Below are 26,817 nucleotides of genomic sequence, written 5' to 3' on the forward strand. Positions count from 1 at the left end.
TTTATCAGCATAAACTGAGCCATTTTTTACTCAATAAAAAAGCTAGTCCAAGAGAAGGTCTCATTCTATAAAGATTTATCATTTCCAAATCACAGTGAAAGGAACTTGAGTAATTTACCAATTTTGTTTTCTATTATGTGCCTTGGAGATACCTCACTAAAAATCGGTATCTAACACAACAGAATGACATTTGCAGAATGTAATATTGTAGTGACAGTACTGAGGTTGATTGTTACAGACTATTTAACTCTGAATATTAAATGGTTACATCTTAATTATTTATACAGAACAAAGGTCCAGTAACATAAAAATAGAGAACAGCATCTGAAGTGTATCTTATTCAATGTTCAGAGATCAAGTTCACCACTCTTTCCATTATCTTCCACAGCAAGTCCCTGTTCATACAGAACTCTGATGACAATGTCACTCTGGTGTTTCCTCAAGCTACTGTATGAAGAGGACGCTGAAGGCCATCACCACACAGCACACCGCAACATAGGGGCTCTTCCGCTCACCTGTGGAGAAATGGAAACATTCATGGGGATTCAGTGAGCAGCTGGCCTGGGCATGAGAGGGTGATTACTCATTGAGGGAGGGAGACATAAGAGTCTAGATGAAGTTCTTGCCCAGGAGGCCCACAGATTTGGGGGGTGGTATCAAAACAAGAAATAGGTGCTACGCAGAAACAAATACAATTGGGGGGGGAAGTCCTGAACACACTATTTCTGTGCCACTGCGTGAATACAGACATTAAAATACAACGCAGACTAGAGGACAGACATCCAAGAAACAGGAGCTCAAACAACTTAATGGAGGCTAATAAAGAATATTTTCTTCCTATAAAAAGACAATTTCTTCCTTTAAAAAAAAATCAAACATACAGTTTTTTTCTTCACTGGTGGCAATTCATGACACTTATGGCAGGGAGGGGAAGTGTTCACGGATGAAAATAAAAAGAAGAGGTCAGAAAAGCTGCCACAAAAAATGAACAAAATAGGCTGGACTCAGTGGCTCAGCCTGTAATCTTGCACTTTGGGAGGCCGAGGTGAGTGAATTGCCTGATCCCGCGGGTTTGAGACCCGCCTGGGCAACCTGGCGAGACCTCATCTCTACAATAAATCAAAAAATTAGCCGGGCATGGTAGCACGTGCTTGTAGTTCCAGCAACTTGGAAGGCTGAGGCGGAAGGATAGCCGGAGCCCAGCAGGTTGAGGTTGCGGTGGCCGGGAGTGGCCACTGTACTCCAGTCTGGGTAACAGAGTGAGACTCCAACTCAAAAAAAAAAAAAAAAAAAAAAAAGGAAAATGGACAAAATAAAATGCTTAATAAAAACAAGTTACCATCTTTGTATGATGACCTGGGTCAGAAATGCAGAAATAAGGACCACCACCCATGCATAAGTCATTTTTTCACAAGTATTTAACGATTACTTGTGTTTGGAGGCTTTTCTCTGTGTAAAGGAAATCTGTGGTTGACTTGTGAAACTGTCTTGCAAATAGACAGAGACCCTATGATTGTCAGTTAATCAAATTCATCTTATTTTTTCCTGTTTCTCCAATAATTTCAAGGCTGTACTAACCAATAAGGCACCAGACACTTACATGCTGCCTCAGGGAATTTTAATAAAAAAGGAAAGAGAAAGATATGACTTTCAGAAGTGATCTGGGGTGTGGATCTGGTGTTCTCTAGCAGAGGTAGTCTATAGTCCCCTCACTTACGTTTTTCTATCAGGTTTAAAGTCAACTCTTTCCTGGTGGACTACGTTCCTTAATTCACTTAGCAATTAACTACCTCTGGAAATGTTCCTCTAGGCATCCGTATTAACCACATTCTCTAGGTCATTTGCATTTTCAAGCTTTCTCACTGACCTCACCCCTGTATTATTGAGCTCATGTCTGTGTGTCTGCTCACTTCCCATAGCAAATACACATTAACATCAAGCATTTGGTGTTTTTCTGAAGGTGCTTTTTCTATCCATGGACATTTAATGGACTGCTTTCCAGATAAAGAAAAATCTAGAAAGCAAGATAAAGTGTTTTTACAATGTTATCACCTCACTGAAAAAAAAAAAACTTTTAAAATTAAAAAAAAAAAATCTTGGGTTACAATTTTTACACAATGTCAATTCTTTTAGGGTAAAAAACTCAAGTCATCAAACAAAATAACCCCATTTTTACATATATTTCAGGTAGATTTCCTAAGCAAACTTGTCACTCTTGCTTAGGTAGTCATTGCCTAATATATGATTAAATACCGAAAAGAAGAAATTAATACTATCCTAAGTTTTCCATCTGGCAGAAATTAATTTTTGAGGAAGTTCTTTTTTCCTCATCCTCCAACTTAGAAATGCTATGATTTACATATGGGTTTCATTTTCCTGTTTTTAATTTTCTTAAAAGAACCTGCCATGTGGTAGAGCTAAACATCTTTGGTTGAACTTGGGTAAGAATGTTCCTTTTTGTCTGGTTTTAGGTCTGTGTAAGTGAATGTAAAACAGTTGCTGTACTGTGATGTGTAACATGATCGGACGATTTGGCCGGGTCTTTTCCCATTACTACTACACCCTTTCTTTGTGGGCATATTCTGTGTTGAGATAAGGAGGAGCACATGCGTGAGGAAGCACCATATCAGCATTGTCTTCCGAGTCACTTTGACAAAATGAAAAACTAATACTTTAACAGAATTGGCAAGAATGAACCTTTTAACAGAACCATTCAACCGATGGCATTCATGTGGTCAAGGGAGGAAGTAATAAATGAACAAATAAGAAAGGGTACTATTTATAATTAGACATAAAAATAGATCACACCACAGGAAGCCATTAGCAAAGCCACACTCCAGACATCTTGGACTTGTAGCTGCACTCTCTTCTCTCCAAGCAGCCAGTGAACAAAGGGTCGCTTGGGCTAGGAACACAGCTGTACAACACACTCCCATCACATAAATTAATGTAAAACACCCTAGTATTTTCTCTGTATATTAGCAACCCAATGATAACTGAGGTGAGACTGCAGCCTCCAAGCCAGGCCTCCTCTTCCATTTTGTTCTCTCTCTGCAGTTGATGTGCAGTAATCTTACCACTCTGTTCCTTGGCCATATTCTTTTATTTCCTTTTCAGGTGTCTTGTCTCTGAAGCATGCAGTTTGGTTTATATATACATATTTACATTTACCATTAACTCTCAGTGGTAGCCGTTGTGGGTGCATTTTATCTTTCTTTTTTTTTGAGTTGAAATCTCACTCTGTCGCCCAGACTGGAGTGCAGTGGCTGCTCCCAGCCACTGCAGCCTCGCCTGCTGGGTGCCGGTGATCCTTCCGCCTCAGCCTTCCAAGTAGCTGGAACTACAGGCGCGCACTACCATGCCTGGCTAGCATCTTATATCTTTATCATTCTCTTCTTGGTTCTTTTTGAAGTACTGAAGATTTCTTTTGTCATTTCAGTATTTACAGCTGTTGTGTGACAGAGTGCCAGATAAATCTGCACCACCAATCTAAATTTAGCCAGCCCTCTCAATTCCAGTACACTGACATTTCGAGCCAGGCAGTTCTGTTGTGAGAGGCTGTACTGTGCATCCTAGGATACTCAGCAAAATCTCTGACCTACAAAAACTGTCTCTAGACAGTGCCAAAGTCCTCTGACAGGTAACTACTTTTCTAGGCTATACCTGTGATTTTTGCCAAAGTCAATCATGCTTCTTATAAAAGAAAGATTCTCATGCCTATCACCATAAGAGAGAACAAAGCATGATAAAGGACACTGAGGAAGGCCAGTTCAGTATGTGACCAGTACAGTAGTTTCTTCAGAAAATAAAGTCTGTTTCAACAGTCACTAACAAATGAGGGCCTTGGAAAAGACACTTTTCTATAAGCCCTTTATGCATCTACTATCATCTTCCACAGCAAGAAACCTACAAGGCCAAAGAATCTTATGATATCATCACAGATTCAGAAAGGACTTTCAGATAATTTAGTATTATGTTTCCAACTTCCACTGTTAATGGATCTTGCCTATTATTTACAGTTCAAGGGGGCCAGGCATGGCAGCACATGCCTGCAATCCCAGAACTTTGGGAACCTGAGGTGGGAGGACTGCTTGAAGCCAGGAGTTCCAGACCAGCCTGGGTAACATAGCATGACATGGTCTGGAAGGAAGGAAGGAAGGAAGGAAGGAAGGAAGGAAGGATGTCAGCTGCATGTAGTGATGCACACCTATAGTTTCAGTTACTTGGAAGGCTGAGGTGGGAAGATTCCTTGAGTCTAGAAATTCAAGGCTGCAGTGAGGTATGATTGCATCACTGTGCTTTTGTCTGAGTGACAGAGCAAGATTCTATCTCTCCAAAAACAAGAAAAAGAGAGCTTCCGTTCTATGAAGGCTGGGAGAGGTGAGGAAGCTGCAGAAGAAAATTTGAGGTCAGCAGAGGTTGTTAATAAGATTTAAGGAGCTGTCCCATAACATAAAAGTGCAAGGTGAAGCAGCAAGTGCTATCGGAGAAGCTGCAGCAGATTCTCCAGAAGATCTAGCTGAGATCACTGAGGAAGGTGGCTACACCAAACAACAGATTTTCAGTGTAGATAGAACAGCCTTCTACTGGAAGATGTTATCTAGGACTTTCATAGCTGGAGCGAAGTCATTGCCTGACTACAAAACTTCAAAGGACAGGCTGACTGTCCTTTTGGGGGTAATGTAGCTGGTGACTTCAGTAGAAGCCAATGCTCATTTACCATTCCAGAAATGCTAGGGCCCATACGAATTATGCTAAACCCACTCTGCCTGTGCTCTAGAAATGGAATAACATAGCCTGGATGACAGTATATCTGTTTACAGTATGGCTTACTACACATCAGTGTTCTCACTCATAAGCAGACCTTGAACAATTATAATACTATAAGAAACGGGTTGGCAGTAGTGAGAAACTGTCAGGGGAGGAGGAGCGGGATTGGCAGTTGAAGGAAACTGCTAGGGGAGGAAGGGGCACACCTCATTAACAATGGTACCTGCATAATCACCATTTGTATACCTAACCCTGAATTGTACCCCACATCTTTATTATAAAAAAATAAAATTAAAAAAAAAAAAGAAAGAAAGAGGTCACTGCAGATGTGGTGGGAATATCAAGAGAACTAGAATTAGATGTGGATGGAGCCTGAATGTGTGACTAAATTGCTGCAATCTTATGATCAAACTTGAACGGATGAAGAGATACTTCTTAAGAATCAGCAAAGAAAGTTGTTTCTTGAGATGGAATCTACTCCTGATGAAGGTAATGTGAACGCTGCTGAAATGACAACAAAAAATATTGGTTTTCCATAAACTTAGCTGATAAAGCAGAGGATTTAAGAGGATGTATACAAATTTTGCAAGAAATTCTACTGTGGGTAAAATGTTATCAAATAGCATCAGATACTACAGAGATCTTTTGTGAAAGGAAGAGTCAATTGACGTAACAAACTTCATTGCTGTCTTATTTTAAGAAACTGCCATAGACACCCCAACCTTTAGCAGCCACTGCCCTCATCAGTCAGCACCATCAACAGTGAGGCAAGACTCTCCACCAGCACAAACATTAGAACTTGCTGAAGAGTAAGAACTTGCTGAAGAGTCAGATAATCATTAGCATTTTTAGCAATACAGCACTTTAAAATTAAGGCACACAAAGTTTTTTTAGATATAATGGTATTGCACACTTAATAGACTACTAACGCAACATAATTTTTACAAGTACTGGGAAACCAAAAGATGAGGTTTGGTGTGACTTGAGTTTTATTGAAAAACCAAACATGCAGTATCTCCAAGGCATGTCTGTATTACAAGAACTTAGTGGATACTTTCTAGTCACTAATCAAGTTTGTTTCTGTTATGGACCATCTTCTAGATTTTCCATGTCTCTGAGAAGTTGAAAACCAAATTAAATATAACACTCCAAAGGGAACACAGTTTATCTAAGGAAGATGACTCTAAAATGCTCCATTCTATTTAAAGGGATTAGTTTGGGGAATTTAAGTTGTTCTTAGACTAGCTAACTAGATTCAATGTCAAATGTAGAAAACTTTTTTTATTATTAAAGCCTAATGGCATTACGAATGAAGCAAGTAGTTATGGCTGGGCTCAGTGGCTCAGTCTGTAGTCCCAGCACTTTGGGAGGCTGAGGTGACTGCATTGCCTGAGTCCACGGGTTTGAGATCAGTCTAGGCAACTTGGTGAGACCTCGTCTCTACAACAAATAAAAAAAAAATATTAGCCGGGCATGGTAGCATGTGCCTGTAGTTCCAGCTACTTGGAAGGCTGAGGCAGAAGCATTGCTGGAGTCCAGCAGGTTGACGCTGGGGTGGCCGTGAGCGTGCCACTGAACTCCAGCCTGGGTGATGGAGTGAGACTCCAACTCAAAAAAAAAGGGTATAATCTATTGTTCAATACTGATGAGTTACGGCAATAAAGTACATTTTAATGCACTCACTTAACAATCACATGAGAGTCTACTGTGCTGGGAAGGGTGCTAAATGTTACATATACAGGAGGACTGGAGAATAATAGTATACTGTTATCTATATCTATAAACAATTGTTTGATGCTATTAATCTTATTATGAAGAGTCAGAATATAACCATACGTGCATTAACTTTAGTGAAACAGAACAAAGTTTCATGAGGACCACATGGGTTCAACAGACAAAACGTCAAACATGCCATGCCTGAAATAGGGCACTCACACAAGTATGTTTAGATGGCTGCTGCAAAGAAGGGAGATTTACCCACAGTTATCAAAATGGCACCAATATGCAGAACAGCATGCTCTATACTATGAATGTGTGCTTTAAACTGTATACATCTGTTTGAAATCTCCTCAAAACAGGAATGCCTGGTATCTGACATTTGAATTACAGAGACTTTTCGTATATTTTCCATTTTCCTCTCTGATGATGAAGTATTTACCAAATCTAGTTTTAAATAACAACATAAGGAAAAGAGCTTGGTGTAACTTATAAACTTTTGCAAAAATGCATAAATTTGGGAAGGCAGCCCTTTTAAAACTGACATTTGATTTGTAACAATATAACACAGTAATTGATCAGCAATTTACAGCTAAATGGAGGGAGATTACAGACACTTACCAATTCTAGCACACTTCCAAAATATACCCAACAATCTGTATAGAAAAAAAAAAGAAAAAATGTCGCCATTGATTACCGAGAAAGGTAAGTCATTCTCTGAACATCACATAGATAATTAATTATATACAGGCTTATTAATCTTTAATGCTTTGCCAAACCTGGAATTTGATTGATATCAAGCCACCATTTATATAAGAAAGCAGGAAATAATAGCATACTAACTATCAATGTATAGACACTGCTATGAACTGGAATATGTGTGGTATCACAGTCAAACCCTGGGTAAATGAATAAGAGCAGCAAAAATTTGCATAACAGTTTATTTATTCAGTCAATCTAAGTAGTGTACTAACAAAAACAGAAAATGTATATGCCAGTTAAATTAAGCATTAATTGACAAAATGATAAATGAACATGCTTTGGATGAATTTTGATATTAAAATACTATTATGCTGAGAAAATTAATTTCTTACAGAATGTAGTCATATACTTAAATAATCTGTAATCATGAACTCTCATGAAGGTATTTACTTAACTGTGTCACTCACTAAGGAGGAAAAAATATGTGCCTATGTTTTCTTTTTTTTTTTTTTTGAGTTGGAGTCTCACCCAGACTGGAGTGTACTGGCCGCTCCCGGCCACCGCAGCCTCGATCTGCTGGGCGATCCTCCCGCCTCAGCCTTCCAAGTAGCTGGAACTACAGGCATGCGCTACCACACCCGGGTCATTTTGATTTATTGTAGAGATGAGGTCTCACCAGGTTGCCCAGGTGGGTCTCGAACCTCCGGACTCAGACAATTCACTCACCTCAGCCTCCCAAAGGCACGGGATTACAGGCTGAGCCACTGAGCCCGGCTTGTTTTCAATATAAGTAGAAAGTTTCCTAGTTTAGGGACACTATATGAGTTCACTAAATATGGCATTTAAAGCACATATTCTTGAAGTAAGAATCGGAATGAAGGTGTTATTTCAATTCTATAATGAATATATCATGAGTCACATATTGTATGGATATATCACTTATTTGGCATGTATGAAAAGTACCACCTTAAAAAAAAAAACTGAGCCATGAAAGAATAGCAATAGTCGAAAAAAATGAAAACACTGTAGACACCACTTTGTTGGTCTGACAAAAGAACAGAATTCAAAATGATGGTACACGTAGTTACAAATTAAGATAGATTAACAAAAATCACAATACTTAAATCCAGGGAAATTTATATTACTTTTTTTTTCTTTTTGCTAGGAGAGATAGCTAGCTAATGAATCATTATTTTTGTTAAGACTGAAAGAAAATTCTGGTTCAACTGAGTTCTATATATGTTCTTCCTCCGAAGTATAACTTCCTGACTTCAAAGTGAAATGTCTTTTAGTTCAAATTAAATGAAATAAGCAAAAATGCAAGTTTATTTAAAAGGATAGACAATTGGACAGGTAAAACACTTTTACTCTAGTAATAAAAGGACAAAAGCCACATGCGTTCCTGAAAGTAACCTAAGCTAAAATCAAGGCCAGGCTGTCTTCGGTTGATTCTACTTCATGGCTGTACGCCATGAACAGGTTGTTTCTTCTCTCCAACAACAGCACCCGCCCTCACAGGGATATCAGGAGGAAGAAAGGAGTGGTAATCCGGCAAGTTCTCAGCATGGTGATGTCCATGTGCCATGCTCAGTACGTGCAGGCTACAGCACATGCGATAGAAACTCCAGAGAGCAGTTAAAACTGGCGAACACTTCATTAAAAATAGAAGACAACAGGTTAGGCATGTGCAGAGTTGTGATTCCTTGATTCTCAAACCTGCTGATTATAACCTGCATTAATGCTTGGAAGCTACTCTGCTTAAAGGAGTGACCCAAGGGACCAGGGCAGGGATTTCATGCTGGGAGCTTAGTGCACCACAGTAGTCTGAAACCCTGAGATCACAAAGTCAAAGTCTTTTCATGTCTAATGTTCTTAATGATTACTTAAGTTATCATTAAGAAATGGGAGCAAAGCCGGGCTCGGTGGCTCAGCCTGCAATCCTGCTCTTTTGGGAGGCTGAGGAGAGTGGATTGCCAGAGCCCGCGGGTTTGAGACCCGCCTGGGCAGGCGAGACCTCATCTCTACAATAAATCAAAAAATTAGCCGGGAGTGGTAGTGTGCGCCTGTAATTCCGGCTACTCGGAAGGCTGAGGCGGAAGGACTGCCGGAGCCCAATAGGTCGAGGCTGCGGTGGCCGGGAGCAGCTACTGCACTCCAGTCTGGGTGACAGAGTGAGACTCCAATTCAAAAAAACAAAAAAAAAAAAACCAAAAAAACCCCCCAAAACAAACAAACAAAAAAGAAATGGGAGCAACACAGCATACTAAAAGTTTTTCAAATGAATACAGAGTCCTAATTTGGTGACTCAGAGACTTATCAGCACCACTTTGGTTTTGTCCATGTATTTCTCTACCTAGATATATTTGTATAATATCCCAAATGATACTTATTTTAAAAAAATGAGAACTCTGTTAGCTGACAAAAACCAATGCAATTATGCTGTTTAGTTACTATGGCTGATAATGCTATTGGGTTTATGAAGGTAGGAAAAAGACAAAGTAGCAATATTTTTCCTGCTGCTTACTTCTGTATTATTTGAAACAGTTAAAAAAAAAATGAAGTTACACAGTGAAGTCATCAAGAACTTGTTTTATCCAAACTGTCTAAGTATCTTTACTTAAGCATGTATACTCTCACAATAATGAAAGAAAAGCTTATTATGAATATCATAAAAACACATAGTTGTGACAGAAAGATATAGGGCCTGTAAAAATTTATTTTATAAAAAAAATTTCTTAGGTACAAATCAAAATAAAATGGTGCTTAGCATTTGTATAAGTAGAAACAAAGATAAAGAGTTTTTAAACAGTTGGCAGTGTTAGTATATATTTTAAAATGTAAAAGCAAGGCATGCTTTTTCTGGTCTTTATGTTGGAGAAATATACTACCACTCAACCTTTACTGTTAGGTTGGCAGCCCTGAGAACTCCTTTTTGAATGTGGCATGTTATGAATGTATTCCTGCTCCCACGGAATGAGGAGCAGACATTTCTACATGCGACCTAGTCTGAAGAGAGAATTTTTATCACAGCATCAAAAAAGCATAAGTATTGTATTCTACTAATACATGGTTACTGCTTAATGAAATAAACATTTAAGTATCTTATTAGATAGACACTAGGTATTATATTAAAATTCCAGGCAGGTGCTCAATGGGAATAAGCATTTACTGCTTTAACTTCAAGTTCACAGTTGGGGCTGCAGAAGGGAAAGAGGAAATGAAGCTGTCTGCTTGGGTGGAAAGACTTCATGCACAGCTAAGCAACAAATAAGATGACATCATTCAACAAATGGATGAAGTAATGAAGAATAAGTTCCATAGGATTTTAGTGAAAAAGGTGTAATGAAGAGAAGACAATGTCTCCAAAGGAAATGGGGTGTTATTATAAAAGCTGACGGGCCACTAACATCTGTTTTCACCTGTGGTAGGCTAAATACATAAAATCCCTCATATGTTTTTCAGCCCAACATATTTCAGATCACTTCTGAAATTTATCTTTTCATTTAGTAAGACATTATGAATACTCAGTGCTTTGATTTGTAAAAAGAGAATGTGAAAAGTTATTACAAAACCAAAACATACAAAGGAATTAAATTATCTAATAATATTAATGGTAATTTATACTTCATGTCTATATGAACTAATTTGGGTGTTGAGATGTCATTAGTAACATACCCAGTTTTATTTCTGTCCAGGACGCTCGGTGCCAAGGAGCGGATGTAAGCACAGGTACATATAAGCAGCAAGATTACAGTCAACAGACTCTGAAAATTGAAAATGGCTGACTAAAAAGAAAAAAGAAAAATTATTGTCACAAGAGAAACTGCAGAGGCAAAAATACCTGAAAATTCCATATTAAGATGATGCTTGTATTTCTTAGAAAAATAGACAGGATAACGTTTCTCACAATACCTAGGACCAGAAGCATGAGGTGTTCTAAAGTCTTCCAGCAGTTAATAGCTGGCTATCTGACCTCAGTGGACCTACCAGTCTCTCCAAGTCTCTGTTTTATAAGCTGGGTGAAGAATGGAGATAGACTAAATGTTGACTAAAGTTTCTTTTAAATCCTAAACTTCTCCTAGGATAAATACACTTTAAGCTACCATGTTCCATGAGTTAACAAATACTAGGCGATTAGACTTTGGTGAAAGAAAGCACCTCCTCTTCCACTGTTGTGTCTTTAAAAGCTATTCATCACAGGTTGAACATCCCTAACCTCAAACCCCAAATGCTCCAAAGAGTGCCAAAATGACATTCAAAGGTCACACTTTAACATTTCAGATGCTCAATGGTAAAGATACTTCAAATGCAAAGTCCAAAATCCTAACCACTCTGGTTCTAAGCATTTCAGATAAGGGATACTGAAATTGTTTAGCTGTTTAACTCTTGTTCCAAAGTTAAAATTTAACACAAGAATCATAAGAAACTATGTTTCCACAGCGAAACAGAAAATCATAGATTTCCAGTTAAACTAAATGGAGGAAGACTTACTTTATTCAAAACTCAGTTCAAATGTCACCTTTCCAAGAAGTCTCCCTGAACCTATCTGCTTTCCTTCCTCTATTTTATGGAGTATTCTCTTTTCTACTCCCATAGCAAAGTGATGACTTCATTAATAATACTCATCCCCCAAGGTGGACGTTATGTTATCAGACCCTGACTCCCCGGCACCTGACAATATGACTGTCCATCAAGAGATGGTTGAATACATAATATTTCATCGTTACAGGTAGACAAAATATATCAGTCTCACACAGCAGCCAGCAATATGCTTATTTAGTAAACTTAGAATAACTTCCTAAAAAAGCCAGGAGTAAATACAAAGCAAAAGAGTTACAAAAAATTTTAATAAGGCAAAATTGGTACTTGCTGATGAGTGCTTACCTGAAAAGCCTTAAAAGAATCTAATGAGCTGGGCTCGGTGGCTCAGCCTGTAATCCCACGCCTTTGGGAGGTTGAGGTGAGTGGATTGCCTGAGCCTGTGGGTTCGAGACCCGCCTGGGCAGAGAGACCTCATCTCTACAATAAATCAAAAAATCAGCCAGGCGTGGTAGCGCATGGCTGTAATTCCAGCTACTTGGAAGGCTGAGGCGGAAGGATCGCTGGAGTCCATCAGGTTAAGGCTGCGGTGGTCAGGAGCGGGCACCGCACTCCAGTCTGGGTGAGAGTGAGACTCCAACTCAAAAAAAAAAAAAAAAAAAAAGAATCTAATGAAAACAATGACAGAGCTTAAAGAAATTGAGTAATGAGGCTGGGCACATAATTACTACATATACATCAATAGCCTTCATAATTATATTATTATTCAGGCAAAAGACATAATGGTAAGAATTCTATTTATGATAGTATCCAGAACAAAAAGCTAAAATATGTAGGAATAAGGTTAACAAGAAATGAGCCACATCACCATCACAGAAGAAAACTGACAGAACCCTTTGATCATTTCTGCCACAAAAGCCCTCCCCAGAGACAGAGATATGCCCTTGAACTTCTAACCCTGCACAACCATGAGCTAAATGAACCTTTAAAAAAAAAAAATTACCAATTTCAGGTATTCTTTTATAACAACACAAAATAGGCTAAGACAACTGGTATCCCAGGTTTTTATACTGGAAGGCAACATTGTAGAGATAACTTATAAACTTAAAGTGAACCCAACACCAAGAAGTTATTTTTGAGTGGTCAAAAGGATCTTAAGAACTAGTCTTGTCAAAATTGTTCCTAACGTTTTACATATTTTTATGATAACTATGTAGAAAGTATTGAAAAAATAAAAAATCATAACATAATTTACCAATATTTGTAATGGCAAAAAGTGCTGATATACATGGCTAAGTGGTGGGAAAAACAGGATGCAAGATTTCACAACCAGAACATTTTTAGCTGGGTCAACCTTTATGCAAACCAGGTGAGGGAACACAGGGATTACCTCTGGATAGTTTTCAATCTAACCCTCAACTTTCTAAGTGCTACTTTTATGGTCTGAAAAGATAAAAACGATTTGTAATTACCAGTTTAAAATTTGTTTTTCTATGAATAACTACCTCATGAATATACCCAAGGTAAAGTTTAATGTGTCTTGGTTTTTGATTAAACTGAGTTTTAATTTTACATCTATGAAAGCAAGTGCTATTTTACAACTTAAAGTAGTATTTTAAACAAGTGTATATGTTAATAAACAATATTAGACAATGATTTCATGAAATGGAAAGCAGATCTCCTCCCAGTCAACATAACTAAATATGTGTTTTGTGTCTACTTTGTCTGGGAATGAAGCTAGACATGGGGGATTAAAAGAAGGCACATGTCTGATTCTTTTTCTTCACGAGCTTATGACTAACATCAACAAGTATTGATGTTCACTGAGTGCTTGTTTTGTATTACATATCTTCATGTATCTGCATAGATGTTATTATCCTTATTTTACACACAAACTACTGAGGCACACAGCAGTTATCACCAGAAAGAATGTATATATATATATTTTTTGTCAGATTCTCACTCTGTCGCCCAGGCTGGAGTGCTGTGGCACACTCATGGCCACCCCAGCATCGACCGGCTGGCTGGGCTCAGGCCATCCTTCCACCTCAGCCTTCCAAGTAGCTGGAACTACAGGTGCACGCTAACATGCCCGGCTAATTTTTTGATTTATTGTCAAAATGCAGTCAATGATGCAGTCTCGCCAAGTTGCCCAGGCTATTCTTGAACCCGTGGGCTCAGGCAATCCCCTCACCTCGGCCTCCCAAAGTGCTGGGATTACAGGCTTGAGCCACCGTGCCTGGCCAAAACGCGTATTTTAAAAAGTTAACAGCAACTCATTGCAGTGTGTGCGAGTGACGGCTTGAGCAATGCAGACAAAGAATGATGTTTTCATAAGGAAAACTCAGTAAATGCTTCAAGAAGAAAGCCTGAACAGAGTCAAACCTTGGAAGGGCACAATTTAGATGGGCAAAGAATGGACAGCTGGCTCCAGAGAAAAAAACATGGGAAAAACCCCATAGCATAAGGAATTCGCATAGCAGGGGATAATGAGTGATGCATTGCATATTAAGCAAAAGATTCCTGCAGTAAAATGGCTGGAAAAGAAACATTGCAAAGTAGGTTTATCAACATCTTCCTAATGGAGTATCTAAATTCAGGACTCTGTAATGTGTTCTCTTCCCTTCCCCCAATGCCTTTTTAAAGAAACATGCTTACAAGATACAGTGTCCAGGATTAGTTTCTAAATAATCTAGTATGTGTGTGGTGGGAGGGGGCATGGCTGATGATACATTGCTGAGAATATGAGGGTTCGCTATATCCTTCTACCTTTGTATGTTTGAATTTTTTTTCTAATAAAAGATGAAAAGGTCCTTAAAAACATGCCTATTATTAAAGAAGTAGAGGGTGTATATTTACATTTATGCGTGAAATCATTTACAAATGAAAGTCATTTACAAGTATGAAATATATGATATATACAACTTTGTTCTGGGGTTCACAGGCCCTAAAATTTAAACAAGTCTTTTAGATGTACTCAGACTCTGGCCAAAAGTGTTTCTAACTAACAGACATTAACTGTCCCCTATAGCATTCCCTCCTAATGCTTAGCATCTGCTGTCAAGTGATATAACACTGTAGTCAGGGTTAAAGGAAACAGATGTCTCTCTGTTCAGTAAAAAACATAATTGAGATTTCCAATAGAAAAATATTATTAAAGGGAAGGCAGGAAGCTAAGAAAAAGGTAAGCATGTTTAATCACAAATAGAGAAAACGATGATAAAACAGGTGGCAAGTAAAAGCCATTTACCATGTCCAATTTTTTCCCTACCCTCACATCATGAAATCTTCAGGGCTGTGAGCTCTGCACATGCCGGCTGCTCCTGCTGCTTGGGACCCGACTCATCCTTCTAGTCCCGATTCAAGATTAGCCTAAGAAGTATCCCCTGTCCCCACTCTCCACATCAAGCAAAGGTAGGATCTTTGTCTATGCAAGTTACACACAAACTCCCTCTGAGGGCACTCATCAAACTGTACAGTAATGTCTCCTATGTTATTGAGGCTCATCAATCCCTTGTGACTATTAAAATAATGGACAGAGCAGTCACTGAAAAATCCTGAATGAACAGGAACTTGAATACAATTGGCAATAACGAACATCTTAACAAATGCAAGAGCAGAGCACATTACTAAAAAAAGTATACATCAGACTGCTGAATACTATATTCTGCTAACTATCCAAGAGAAACCTCCACATACTGCTCTGCATTTGTACTTACTTGTTAATGATATTTTGGAAAGTCAAGTGGAGAGATGCAAGTTTCCTTATGTGTATGTTAAGGGCCCAGGCTGTAGGGGAAAATAAAGGCCTGAGGTAATTTCTACTCAGAATCCACGTCACCTTCCAGTTCAGATTTCTGTTCTAGCAAGCAGCCAGACTTGAAGGTGCTTAAACACTGAACAGTATGTTCTATTCTGACTTTTAATTCATGAGACATACACACATTCAAAAGGTCTGTGTGACCGAGTAGGCAAGTTAGCTGGCAGAAAATTCTATAATTATTTAAAATAATTTGTTTCCAATGGCAGAATAATAGTTAATTAACTTAATGTGTTTTTTTTTTTTTTTTTGCCATAGGACATGATTACGTTTTAAGACGATAAGAAATTAAGAGCTAAATTAGTAAGAAGTTATTCACACACATGTGAACAATAGGAGAGAGGATACAATTAATTTTATAAAAATGAGTTGTCTTGCATATCATAACTCCTTAGTTCCAATGTATATTGGCTTTCCATATCTGTGGATTCCACATCTGCAGATTCAACCAACCGTGGATCAAGCATATTCGGAAAAAAATTGCATCTGCACTGAACATGTATGGACTTATTTTTCTTGCCATTATTCCCTTAACAAAATTAGTGTAACAACTATTCACATAGCATTACACTGTATTAGATACTGTTATTAGAGATAAAGTATATAGGATATGTTTAGGTTATACACAAATACGATACCATTTTACATCAGGGACATGAGCTTCAGAGGACATCTCCCATGGATACCAAGGGATGACTGTCCACTATTTAATAGTCATATGAAACTGTATATTAATACAGGGACATAATGAAAACTCTACAGGGACATAGTGAGCAGTCAGCTGAACTTCCTGAACAGGATAACATGCTCTTGTGTAACTCTGGCATTATCATAGTGAGTGACTCTGAAGTTCTACATTTGTGCCCTCAAAGTTAGTGTGGACAAAGCAATACACATTTAGAGGCAGACTCTGTCATAATGTCTGGCATATCTTTATGTGGCACTTCATTTTATAAGTTTAAAATAGATTTTTCTCTCATCTTGGCACCCTATTTTAGGATTTCTTTTTAATAAATGAACATAATTATGGATAGCATCAGACTTAAAGTATTCCCACGGTTAGTCCTTAGAACTCCGAATAATGAAGTCAGGTATTGCATGGCCACCTGCCTGCCTCTCTGCAAATTCACACCAATCTTGGCTTGGGTCTCTGAAGAAATATTGCTTATTTTTCTGTCGTGTAACTGGAATAACGCAGAGAAATAGTCAGGAGAAAGGGGTTCTCCATAGTAAGCAAAGCCTTCTCTACAGTTTTTAGCCAAATGTCTTCAAATTATAACCAAAGGATAGAATTTTACAACTAAGGGCACTAGTTAAAGCTTCACAGATTAATTTTAACATAGATGCAAAATATCGTTCTTGACTAAAGATGTTAGACTAATAGTTGATATTTTACATATGCAATCATAATTTTAGAACAATAAACTATTTAATATAGCTTAGATTCAGAAGTACACTTAATACTTTTCAATGCCTTTGTTTCTGAAAATAACCACATTTTCTTCATAGGAAGAATACTATAAAGCAAAGGCTCTATCCGTGAACATCAAAAATCAAGGTGTGAATAACAACATCACAAAAGCAAAATAAACTCTGTAATGACCACTACAGTCTTTAAAAATAGTAATTACAAAATAAACACATTAACTACAAAGGGCCCACAATATACTATGCATTTGGTCTAAACCAGTTTGCTAGTTACTAATGGTTTTTCTTCTCTTTATTTTAACACAAGGATACATAAAAAGAACAGTGGCTCTTTTTTCTATGCATGTTTATGTATTCATTTTTTAAAAAATGGAATTAACTCTCTAATCCAGTACTCAGAGATACACTTCTTTCTTTTTCAGTCTAGGGTAGTGATGCAGCTAAGGGTAGTGGGCTCTAGAGTTTTGAATTCTGGGTCTATGCCTCACTAGCTACTAGCTGTTTGACTCTGACTATGTTCCTAGAAACTTTGCCTTATTTTCCTGTCTGTAAAAAAAATTACTAATGCACATTGGGAGGTTAGAAATTTTTCCTCAAATTTCTACTATTATAAACAATCCACAATAGCCAAATTAATATATTCTTGTGCCTATGCAGGTATTATTTTGGGTGGACGTCCTAGAATTGTTGGCTCAAAAACAATTCACATTTAAATTCTGGTAGATTCCATTACTTTGCATTCTATAAACGTTGCACCAATGTGTATTTTCACCCACAGTGATTTCATTGAATATAAAAGAGCTCTTGTGATATAATTCTTATGGGCTATGTCTCTTTAAGAGCCATGAAAAGTGTTAGAAATAAAACTCTCCTTTATAACATAAAGTATACGTTATATAAACATAAAGTATATGTTATATAAACATATAACATCTTAGTTTCCTATTGCTGCTGTAACAAATAACCACAAATATAGCAGCTTAAAGACAACACAAATTTATTATCTTGTAGTTCTGAATGTCAAAATCTAAAATAGGTTTGGTAGTCCCTTCTGGAGCTTCTATGGAGAAATCTGTCTCCTTGCCTTTTCCAACTCCTAGAGGCTAGCAGTGTTTCCTGGCTAGGAAGCCCACATCCTTCTGGCTTCGGTAGGCACATCTGTGACTATGACCCTATGGGAGACCTCTAATAAGGATCTTTAGGATTAAACTGGTCACTCCTCCAGGATAATCTTCCCATATCAGAATTGTTAACTTTAGTCACAAAATCCCTTTTACCATGTAAGGTGACACATTCACGGGTTTGTGGACATTTTGTCTACCACACTTACAAATATTTCCTTTTCCCTTGACTCAGGACTGCCTGTGGCACTCTGGAGGACAGCTCCAAACACAATCCAAATGGCTACCCTTAGGGCTGGGCTGTGGAATGCTTTTGACTGACTCTGAGAGTCACACTCTTCTTCCAAAACATGGTAGTGGAGGCCCCAAACCATTCTTCTCCAAAGGTCCTTCTATATGTTTCGGACAACTTGCGTTATTGCACTAAGTCAATTTACTCAAACCAGAAGAAAATAACTTGATGAGTCAGTTATTTTATATAATTTTTCTGAAGTAATTCACGATTAGTATTGTATTTTGAAATAATGAAAATAACTTACAGACTTTATTTGGTCACCACTATAGAAGACGCAATAGATGATCAATGAATAGATGGATGTTGATCAATGCAAAAATTAGTGTCTAAACATGAAATTACTTGCAATGTGACAAACTTTTAAAGGATGCTCTATTCTCAAGTTTATTTGAAAAATTAGGAATTTTTTTCAAATTCAATCTTATCATATTTTATTAAGATATAACTTATTTTCAGCATCATTCCTGAATGCTAAAATTGTATTAACCCTTTGCACTTGGAGACATCTTGTGGCTCACCTACCAGCAAACTGACGATACTTTTTTACAAAATAGTGGAAGACGAATCACTTTGTATTAAATAGTATAGTGTTGAAACCAATTATTTTAATAACATTTGGCTTTTAATGAAATTTTGGACATTGAGGAAATTATTTATGACAAAAAAGTCAAAATTTTATCTTATATTGATCAAACGTGTGGTAATATGTGAAACAGTCACCAACATGCATTGTAGGTTCATTAATACATGTTGTGCAATAGTAATTTGTTTGATGTATTCTAACTGGTGCTTTTCCATTCGAGCAGACAATGCAGTCTCGTTTATACCTCCAACATTAATAATATGTAATTTATTGTCTAATCTGTTGTTTGAAGAGGATGTGGAAGGATGCACTTGCGAGTCCTGAAAACCAACAAGATGAGTCTAAATCTAACTCATCTATGCTGCTGCTTATAACTCTCACTTTTGTCTTTTTGTTTTGCCATTGTTCTGCAAACCAAATAAATAGGTAAAAATTTCTAATTGTAAATTATAAAATCACAAAATGAAATTAAAATATTACTTTTGCAATTGTACTTTTATGATTTAGTGCAGATATATTTGATCTGTGCTGCTCAATACTTCAAAATGATCTGGCTTCAACTTCTAAAGTCTCTTTCTTTTAAGGCTATAGTAACTTGCTTATCTTTTCAAGTCATGCCATATGATACAAAGGGTATATTTACAACTGCCTTTCTTATACAAATGTTCTTTATCACTATCTTCTGCTAAAAGAAGTGTCAGCACCACTGTGAAAGCACGTTATATATTCTTTCTATGTAATATCAGCTGATTTTTTAAAATATGTCTAGTATATACTGCATCTCTTTATTGGCTTTTTTGTGCAGTCTGAATGGAAAACTTCAACATACATCATTGAAAAAGCTGTGGTTATATAAGTTTGTCCTGTATGATCACAGTAATCTCCATATTCTGAGAGGGGATATCTGAATGGTTTGCTAGATTTATGATGTACCCTGAGAGGGGATATGTGAGTGCAAAGGGTTAATCAAGTTTGAATGTAAGTAAGAATTCAATATAGAAAATTAAAAAAAAAAAAAAAGATACATAAATAAAAATACTTCTAAGTCTAAAGGCTCAAGGTATTTATTAACAAAGCTTTCACATTTAAAACCTTAAAAAGAAACCACCCAAAACATTAGGAATAGAGGGAGAAAAGAACTATCCAAACAATATAAAGGTACAAAAAGAAAAATGAAGCCAGGCTCGGTAGCTCAGTCTGTAATCCCGCGCCTTTGGGAGGCTGAGGTGAGTGGATTGCCTGAGCCCACGGGTTCAAGACCCGCCTGGGCAGCGAGATCTCATCTCTACAATAAATCAAAAAAAATCAGCTGGGCATGGTAGCACATGCCTGTAATTCTGGCTACTCGGAAGGCTGAGGCGGAAGGATCGCCGGAGCCCAGCAGGTTGAGGCTGCGGTGGCCAGGAGCGGCCACTGCACTCCAGTCTGGGTGACTGAGTGAGACTCCAACTCAAAAAAAAAACCAAACAAAACAACAACAAAAAAAAATGAGAAAAGCAGAAGAAATAAACATACCAACATGCTACACACGCTTGGCCCAGAATATGCTCAGAGACTGGTTACTCACCAGATATTTAACCTGCAGAAAGGACCTGCTAAACCTAGTTTCATTAGTCCTGGATCAGGCAGGCTCCCTGTAGCTTATTTATTTTTGGGATTACCAAACAAACTACTTCACACATCTGCTGATTAAAGGCCTTCTTTATGCATGATACTGTGTTGGGGTTTCGATTTCTGACTACTTCCTATATGGGAAATACATTTTATTAACATATTAATTTCTTCAGCTTCACTGAAGTACACGTTAAACAAGAACTGAATACAAAAGACACATTTTAAAAACTCCCACTATTAACAATTTTAGTTGTATTAATACACGAAACTAGTTTATCCCCTTCTAGGGGTGGAAAGGAACATAGAAATGACACTCCTGACCTAAATGTGCTAGCAATTATTCAGCACTAGAAAAGTGGGTCAGCATTTACCATTTACAAATCTAGGTCAGATCAGCATTTTCCAGTTAGTCTCTTAAAATGAAAAACATGAAAATGTGAAGATGTTGATTTGTTATGAACCTAGAAACACACATATGGCTAATTTGCTCAAGATAGGTGACCAGAATCAGTTGAAAAGATTTCCATTAATACACAAAAATATCGATATTCTCTTTTGGCATCTTAGTACATAAATTCAAACTTTGTTGCTTACAGTGTGGTAGCCGATACTGTACCAGAAAAGTTACCTTGGTTTGAGTGCAAGAAACCAGGCTTCTGTGATGGTTAGACAGGAACACGTTGCTGTCTCTTCTGAGCACCAGTAGCCTCTCAACACTTGGGCTAATGAAATAACCCAAGTATGTAAATCTGACATTTGATAAATGACACCTCTACTTGTCAGCTTAATTCTATTAGTAACACAAGGGAGCTGGAATAGGCAACCATTTGTTCTCACTAGTCCTGTTTCAGAAACATAAGAGACCTTTCCTGCTGAAGCACTTACCACTTGAGAATGTTCGGGCCACATGTGGCACCGCCCAGAGTAGAAGCCCCTCAACAAGGATGTTCATTTGTAGTTAATTTCAGTTCATTGTCCTGGTACCTAAAACTGATTTGCTATGTTTGTGCTGCTTAGTTTTGAAGCTATTTTATACATACTTCAGCTCTAAAAATAAAGCAATAAGGGTGTCAAATGTTATTAAGAGAAAGCAAACATAAAACTATGATAAATAGTACATAAAAATATGAATAAACGCTTCATGTGTGTCCTTGATAAGATGATTTGACAACAGGAAGTATTCTGAAGGGCAAAGAGCAGCTCTCATCAAAGACTGACTGATAAAAGAGATTAACTTCCTAATATGGGAACCAGACATGGCAGGTAAGCCTAGATGTTCATCAGAATCCTCTGGGATTTAAGAGGCAACCCTGCCCTGAAATTTGGACTTAACTGGTACGGGCATCTATAGTTTCTCCAAACTTCCTGGAAGTTTTCACTTGTTATCAGTGTTCCAAGCACTTTGCTAGAGGATCAGCATCCACAGCAGATTCCTACTGGCCTAACGCAATGGTTTTCAAAGTGTAGTTCATGGAATCCTTTCATGGGTACACGAGGTCAAAACTAATCTTATCTTACTAGGAAAATATTTGCCTTTCTGCTATTATGCCATTTTCATTAATGACACAAAAGCAAAAGTCGCAACAGAATTACAATATTAACCTACCACCCCTACCCTCCCGCATACAAGCCTTGCTTGTCCTCTTACATTTCGCGTGGGCTTAAAGGTATTACTATATTGTAGTATTTGTCACAGGATTTGGTGACAAAGCTGTTATGTTTAAATCTTAGCTTTGCTATATATAAGCAGTGATCTTGGGCAAGACACTTAGCCCTATGCATCTATTCCTTATGTAAAACGTGGCCAGTGATGTAAATCTTTTAATAAAACCTTGTGTGTAATGTACCTGTCAGAGGAGGTGCTTACCCAAAAGTCAGTCCTCACTTAACGTTATCCTCAGGTTTGTGGAAACTGAGACTGTGCCAAACGATGGATAACGACACAATTTTACTGTAGATTAACTGATATAAGCAAGAGTTAAGTTCCTACAGTCTACTTCTTTTCACAAAAACATCACCAAACTTCTAAATGAAGCCCAAAACACTTCTAATATTAAACACTGAAATAAATGCGAGCTATGCATACATTTAAGAAAGACTAATAAAGACAAATAAGATAATTATTCACCTGCTTCTTCAGCTCAGGGTTTTGGGCAGCTGAAAACTGTCCCCACAGCCCAGGACCCATCCTGTGGAGGGCAATGCAGACATGCCCCCAACATGAGATGTGGGACAAGAGTACCCGGAGAAAGCCAGGCGGACGTGGGAAGAATGTGAAGCCTTAGTGGCCTTGTCTGGCTTGGGCGTCAAATTTCGTCCTTATAAATGTTGTAAGAGGACATACTGCATTTCTGTCCAATCCAGGTGATCATCTAGCTGGAGTTTTGCTTCCTCACCCCTCACTAAGTACCTGTAATATGATTCTCCTAGTCATCCCATCCTTTCAGCACGACTGCCACCATCAGAGTTGGGAAATGGTTTCTAAGCTGGTCTCCCAGATGCTAATCTTCTTCCATCTAACTTACCCTCTATGTTGTTACCACATGGTTTTCTAAATGTACACATTTCATTTCCCAGCTCCAAGGTCTTTATCAAGTAAGCATTTAAACACAAGCCTGGCACAAAGTTCTTTGCTATCTGGCCCTATCTCTCCAGCCTCAGGCTCACCATTCCACCCTACTTAGGTTCTTCTACTCTGGCCACGCTGAGGTTCTGAGCCAGTTTAGACCATGTTTCCCTTACTGCCATTCTCTTTATCTAAAAGACAGAGTGCTGCCCCAGCTCTACAGCTCTAGTTGGCTGCTCCTCCTCTAATACTCTAACATAGAGTCCACAGTGTTACCTCAATGAGGATGTCTCCCCAGCAGCTCCCAGACAGAATTACTCCTCCTTCTGGGTTTCATTATTTTCTACAAATCTTTGCTACAAGATGAGGGAATATATTTCATACCTATTCAAACACTCAGTTTAATTATAAAGTACAGGCAACAGTTCCTACTTTGCAGGGTTTACTTTGAGCAGTAAATAAGGATATCTGCAAATCACTTAACACACCAAGACAAAATGAAAATCAACTTCCTCACGGTTAACCAAGTAAAGGATGGGAACAGGGAATGATTCTAACCCAGTCTGGCTCAGTCTAAAGCGCATGCTCTTTCTGCTACATGTTGTCTTGCTATAGCATAGCCAACACTTAATGATCTCCCCCCACTGCACTGTGAAGTTCTCATAGACACTGAGCATGCTTGCATCCCCAGCCCTGTATTTGAATACTAACTCTATTGGCACTATGGACGAAGATATTAAAAGGCCGCGTCTCTAACTCCACCTAGATAAATATAGGCAACACCCTATTGCTGTTTTCTGTGCTAAGAGGGACACTGGAGGTACACACACGGACTAGGAATGCCAGCATAGATAGATACCCAAGGGGAATCTCGAAGGATGTTGTGTGACAGGGGAGGCATTCTGAAATTCTCTAAAAGTATTAAATTTGTAAATGATACAGGTACTGTTTATGCTGATAGTTGTAGGTTATTACTGGTGACAATCATTTGGTCCTTCAAATGTTTTCAAAAACGGATTCATTACGGTACAGTAATTGAGATTTATTAAGTCTTTACCATTGGGTTACTCCACAAAAGAAGTTTAGGTGCAAACTCAATGGTACCAAGACACTAAGCCACTTCTTAAACTGCTAATGTAGCCTGCTTGAAACCTCACTGAGTAGCTTTTCCAACTACAATGTACTTCTGACATCCCAAGCTTGTAGGACTAGAGTAGAAAGTTAACCACTGGCAGTTGTTTCTATTATCCACATAAGTCTGACTGACATACTTATATTTGAGGGCAAAAAAATCACTAAGACTTATCCTGAGCTATACTGTGTTCCTACTGACAGCGGCAAGAAGATTTCTGGCATCTGGTTCCAAGTTTGAGTCCTGGTGTCATGATCAACTAGGCATGCACTCACAGGCAAGTCAGTGTCTCCATGCCTTACATTCTTCATTGGTAAACATCTACTCGGTTGTTGTAGGCTTGGTATTTCAAGGATTATACACCAATTTTTTTGAATAGCCTCTAGTACATAGGAAGTGCTAGTAAATGAAAACTTTCATTACTTTTGGAAAAACAAGCATGGTAAGACAGCTTAAATACTGTTGACCTTAAACATAGTATGTACATCTTGCTTTTAGCAAGTCCATAACAGTAAGTCGCTAAAAAGAATTTATCTTTGACTTGTACTACAAGTAAAATAATTCAACTTTAGCTGCCAGAAAGATATTTAAGATTTCACAGTGACCGTATTCCTACTCTTCCTAAGTTGAAGAAGGAGCAAATTTTCTAAGCTAAATTAACAGTTATTAATGACACTCTGTTTTTTTTTTTTTTTTCTGAGTTGGAGTCTCACTCTGTCGCCCAGACTGGAGTGCAGTGGCCGCTCCCGGCCACCGCAGCCTCGACCTGATGGGCTCCGGCGATCCTTCTGCCTCAGCCTTCTGAGTAGCCGGAATTACAGGCATGCGCTACCACGCCTGGCTGATTTTTTGATTTATTGTAGAGATGAGGTCTCGCTGCCCAGGCAGGTCTTGAACCCGTGGGCTCAGGCAATCCACTCACCTCAGCCTCCCAAAGGTGTGGGATTACAGGCTGAGCCACCGAGCCTGACTACTAATGACACTCTTAAAAGCAACTGTCTCCTATTCTGTGGTACATGGGGGAAGAAACTGAAATAAAGAATAACATCATTAGCCAGGGAAAGAATATGTGCAAATAAATTATCATCTCCTCTATAAGATTGTGAACAAGTTCAGGGAAGAGACTGTGACTTATGCCCCAGCCCCAATCAAAGTAGCAGACACAGTCAGTTTTTGACATGTCTAGGGTTGAATGGGATTTTGCAGCAACTCCTGGGAACACAAGCTCAGTCGTTTTAAGCCACAGAGATCCTTAGCTCTTTGGGGATCATAGTTGCTTTTGAGACTACAAGAGGGATGCCTTCTTTCTCCAGAAAGACGCACATCATTATGGACTTCATTCATTCATTCACCCCGAGGCCCTGGAGTAGAGGTCACTGGCATTTACCATAACCGGGTAAAATGCCTCCAGACACAGATTCGGGATTTCAGTATTACCACCATGTGTTTACTTGGCCACACCGGCTTCACTCGTTTCTCAGCCTGGAAAGGTGGGCGCTTGCTTTAACTTTTGTGACTTATAGTTCAAGCTTTTCTGGGAGGCCTAAACTTTCAAATAAATCTGCAGATAAAACTTTTTTAAAACGGGAGACCAGAGGGGAGGCAGGTCAGAAGCCACAAGTCATTCCAGGAAGAACATTAAATTCCTGGGAGAGGAGCTGGGCTTTGCAGAGAAGTTCAGTCATGAAACCCTATAGTTTGTCAAAGAGCATCTTTAAGTCGAGATAAGGATGTGAGAGGAAACCAAAAGGCCATTGATGCAACAGGTGAAAATGAAGGTGTGAAGTTTGGTGCCAACCCCAACCCCCCAACATTAAATAATCACACCTGGGCCAAGCCCCTTGGGCAAGATAAGGAGACGTAAAAACAAGCGGAAACTGGAGAAACTTTAATCCCTCAAGGATCAAAAACCACAGATAACCTATGTAACCCTGAGTTTTCCTCTAAACAAAGCCGAAAAGCGGTCCCGCGGGAGGGCAGGGATCTCCCTGGACCTTCGGCCCAGAGTCTCCCCTACTGGGCGTGTGGAACCACATGGCCCCATGTCCCCCAGGCACCATGTCGCCCTTGCTCCAGGCCCTGGACGAAGGGCTCCTCGGCCCGCTCCGCCGCACTATCCCCTAGCCCGTGCCCGAACCCACAACCCCACCGCGAAACTCCGCGGGGCCCAGCAACCCTGTCCTTACCATAGTGAGGCCGGCGCTGCCCCAGCCACATCACCCTTCCGGACCCAGGCGGAAGAGGCGTGTCCTCCCGCCTGCCCTTCACGCCCTCTTCCGCCGTCCGGTTGGCTCATCACGGGGCCTCTGCCCGAGGCGCACGCCTCGGACGCTGGCCTCGATAGGAAGAGGCGGGACTTGAAGGACGTCCTGCAGGCCGGCGGAAGTAGGTGACACGCTCATTGGCTGCGGGACATTGTGGGAAGGCGGGCATTGCGGAGAAGACCGGAAGTGGAGTCTTGAAGAGGTAGGATCCGGAAGTGCGGCTGCCTCCCTAAGTAGTAGTAGTTTGCTGTTCTGTGCTTTCTATTT

The 26,817-nt window shown here is 38.9% G+C and overlaps 1 protein-coding gene across 1 annotated transcript; it reads right to left on the reverse strand.

Moving 5' to 3' along the window:
• On the reverse strand, window positions 1-26,577 carry TMEM167A (transmembrane protein 167A). Its single transcript, XM_021710444.1, has 4 exons — window positions 26,473-26,577; window positions 10,864-10,973; window positions 7,108-7,142; window positions 1-515 (listed from the first exon to the last, which is right to left on the reverse strand). The coding sequence occupies exons 1-4, from the start codon at window positions 26,473-26,475 to the stop codon at window positions 445-447; spliced, it is 219 nt and encodes a 72-aa protein (XP_021566119.1). The 5' UTR covers window positions 26,476-26,577; the 3' UTR covers window positions 1-444.
• Between the last annotated feature and the right edge of the window lie 240 nt (window positions 26,578-26,817).

Source organism: Carlito syrichta, unplaced genomic scaffold, assembly GCF_000164805.1.
Source record: "Carlito syrichta isolate Samal-C Ts95f unplaced genomic scaffold, Tarsius_syrichta-2.0.1 Scaffold288990, whole genome shotgun sequence".
Classification (NCBI taxonomy): Eukaryota; Metazoa; Chordata; class Mammalia; order Primates; family Tarsiidae; genus Carlito; species Carlito syrichta.

Excerpts from the sequence above, each read along its gene's own strand:
- TMEM167A (XM_021710444.1), bottom strand. Across the intron at positions 7,143-10,863 it reads CTGGACAGAAATAAAACTGG|ATTGTTGGGTATATTTTGGA; the intron begins GTATGTTACTAA and ends TTTTCTATACAG. Across the intron at positions 516-7,107 it reads TTGGAAGTGTGCTAGAATTG|GTGAGCGGAAGAGCCCCTAT; the intron begins GTAAGTGTCTGT and ends ATTTCTCCACAG.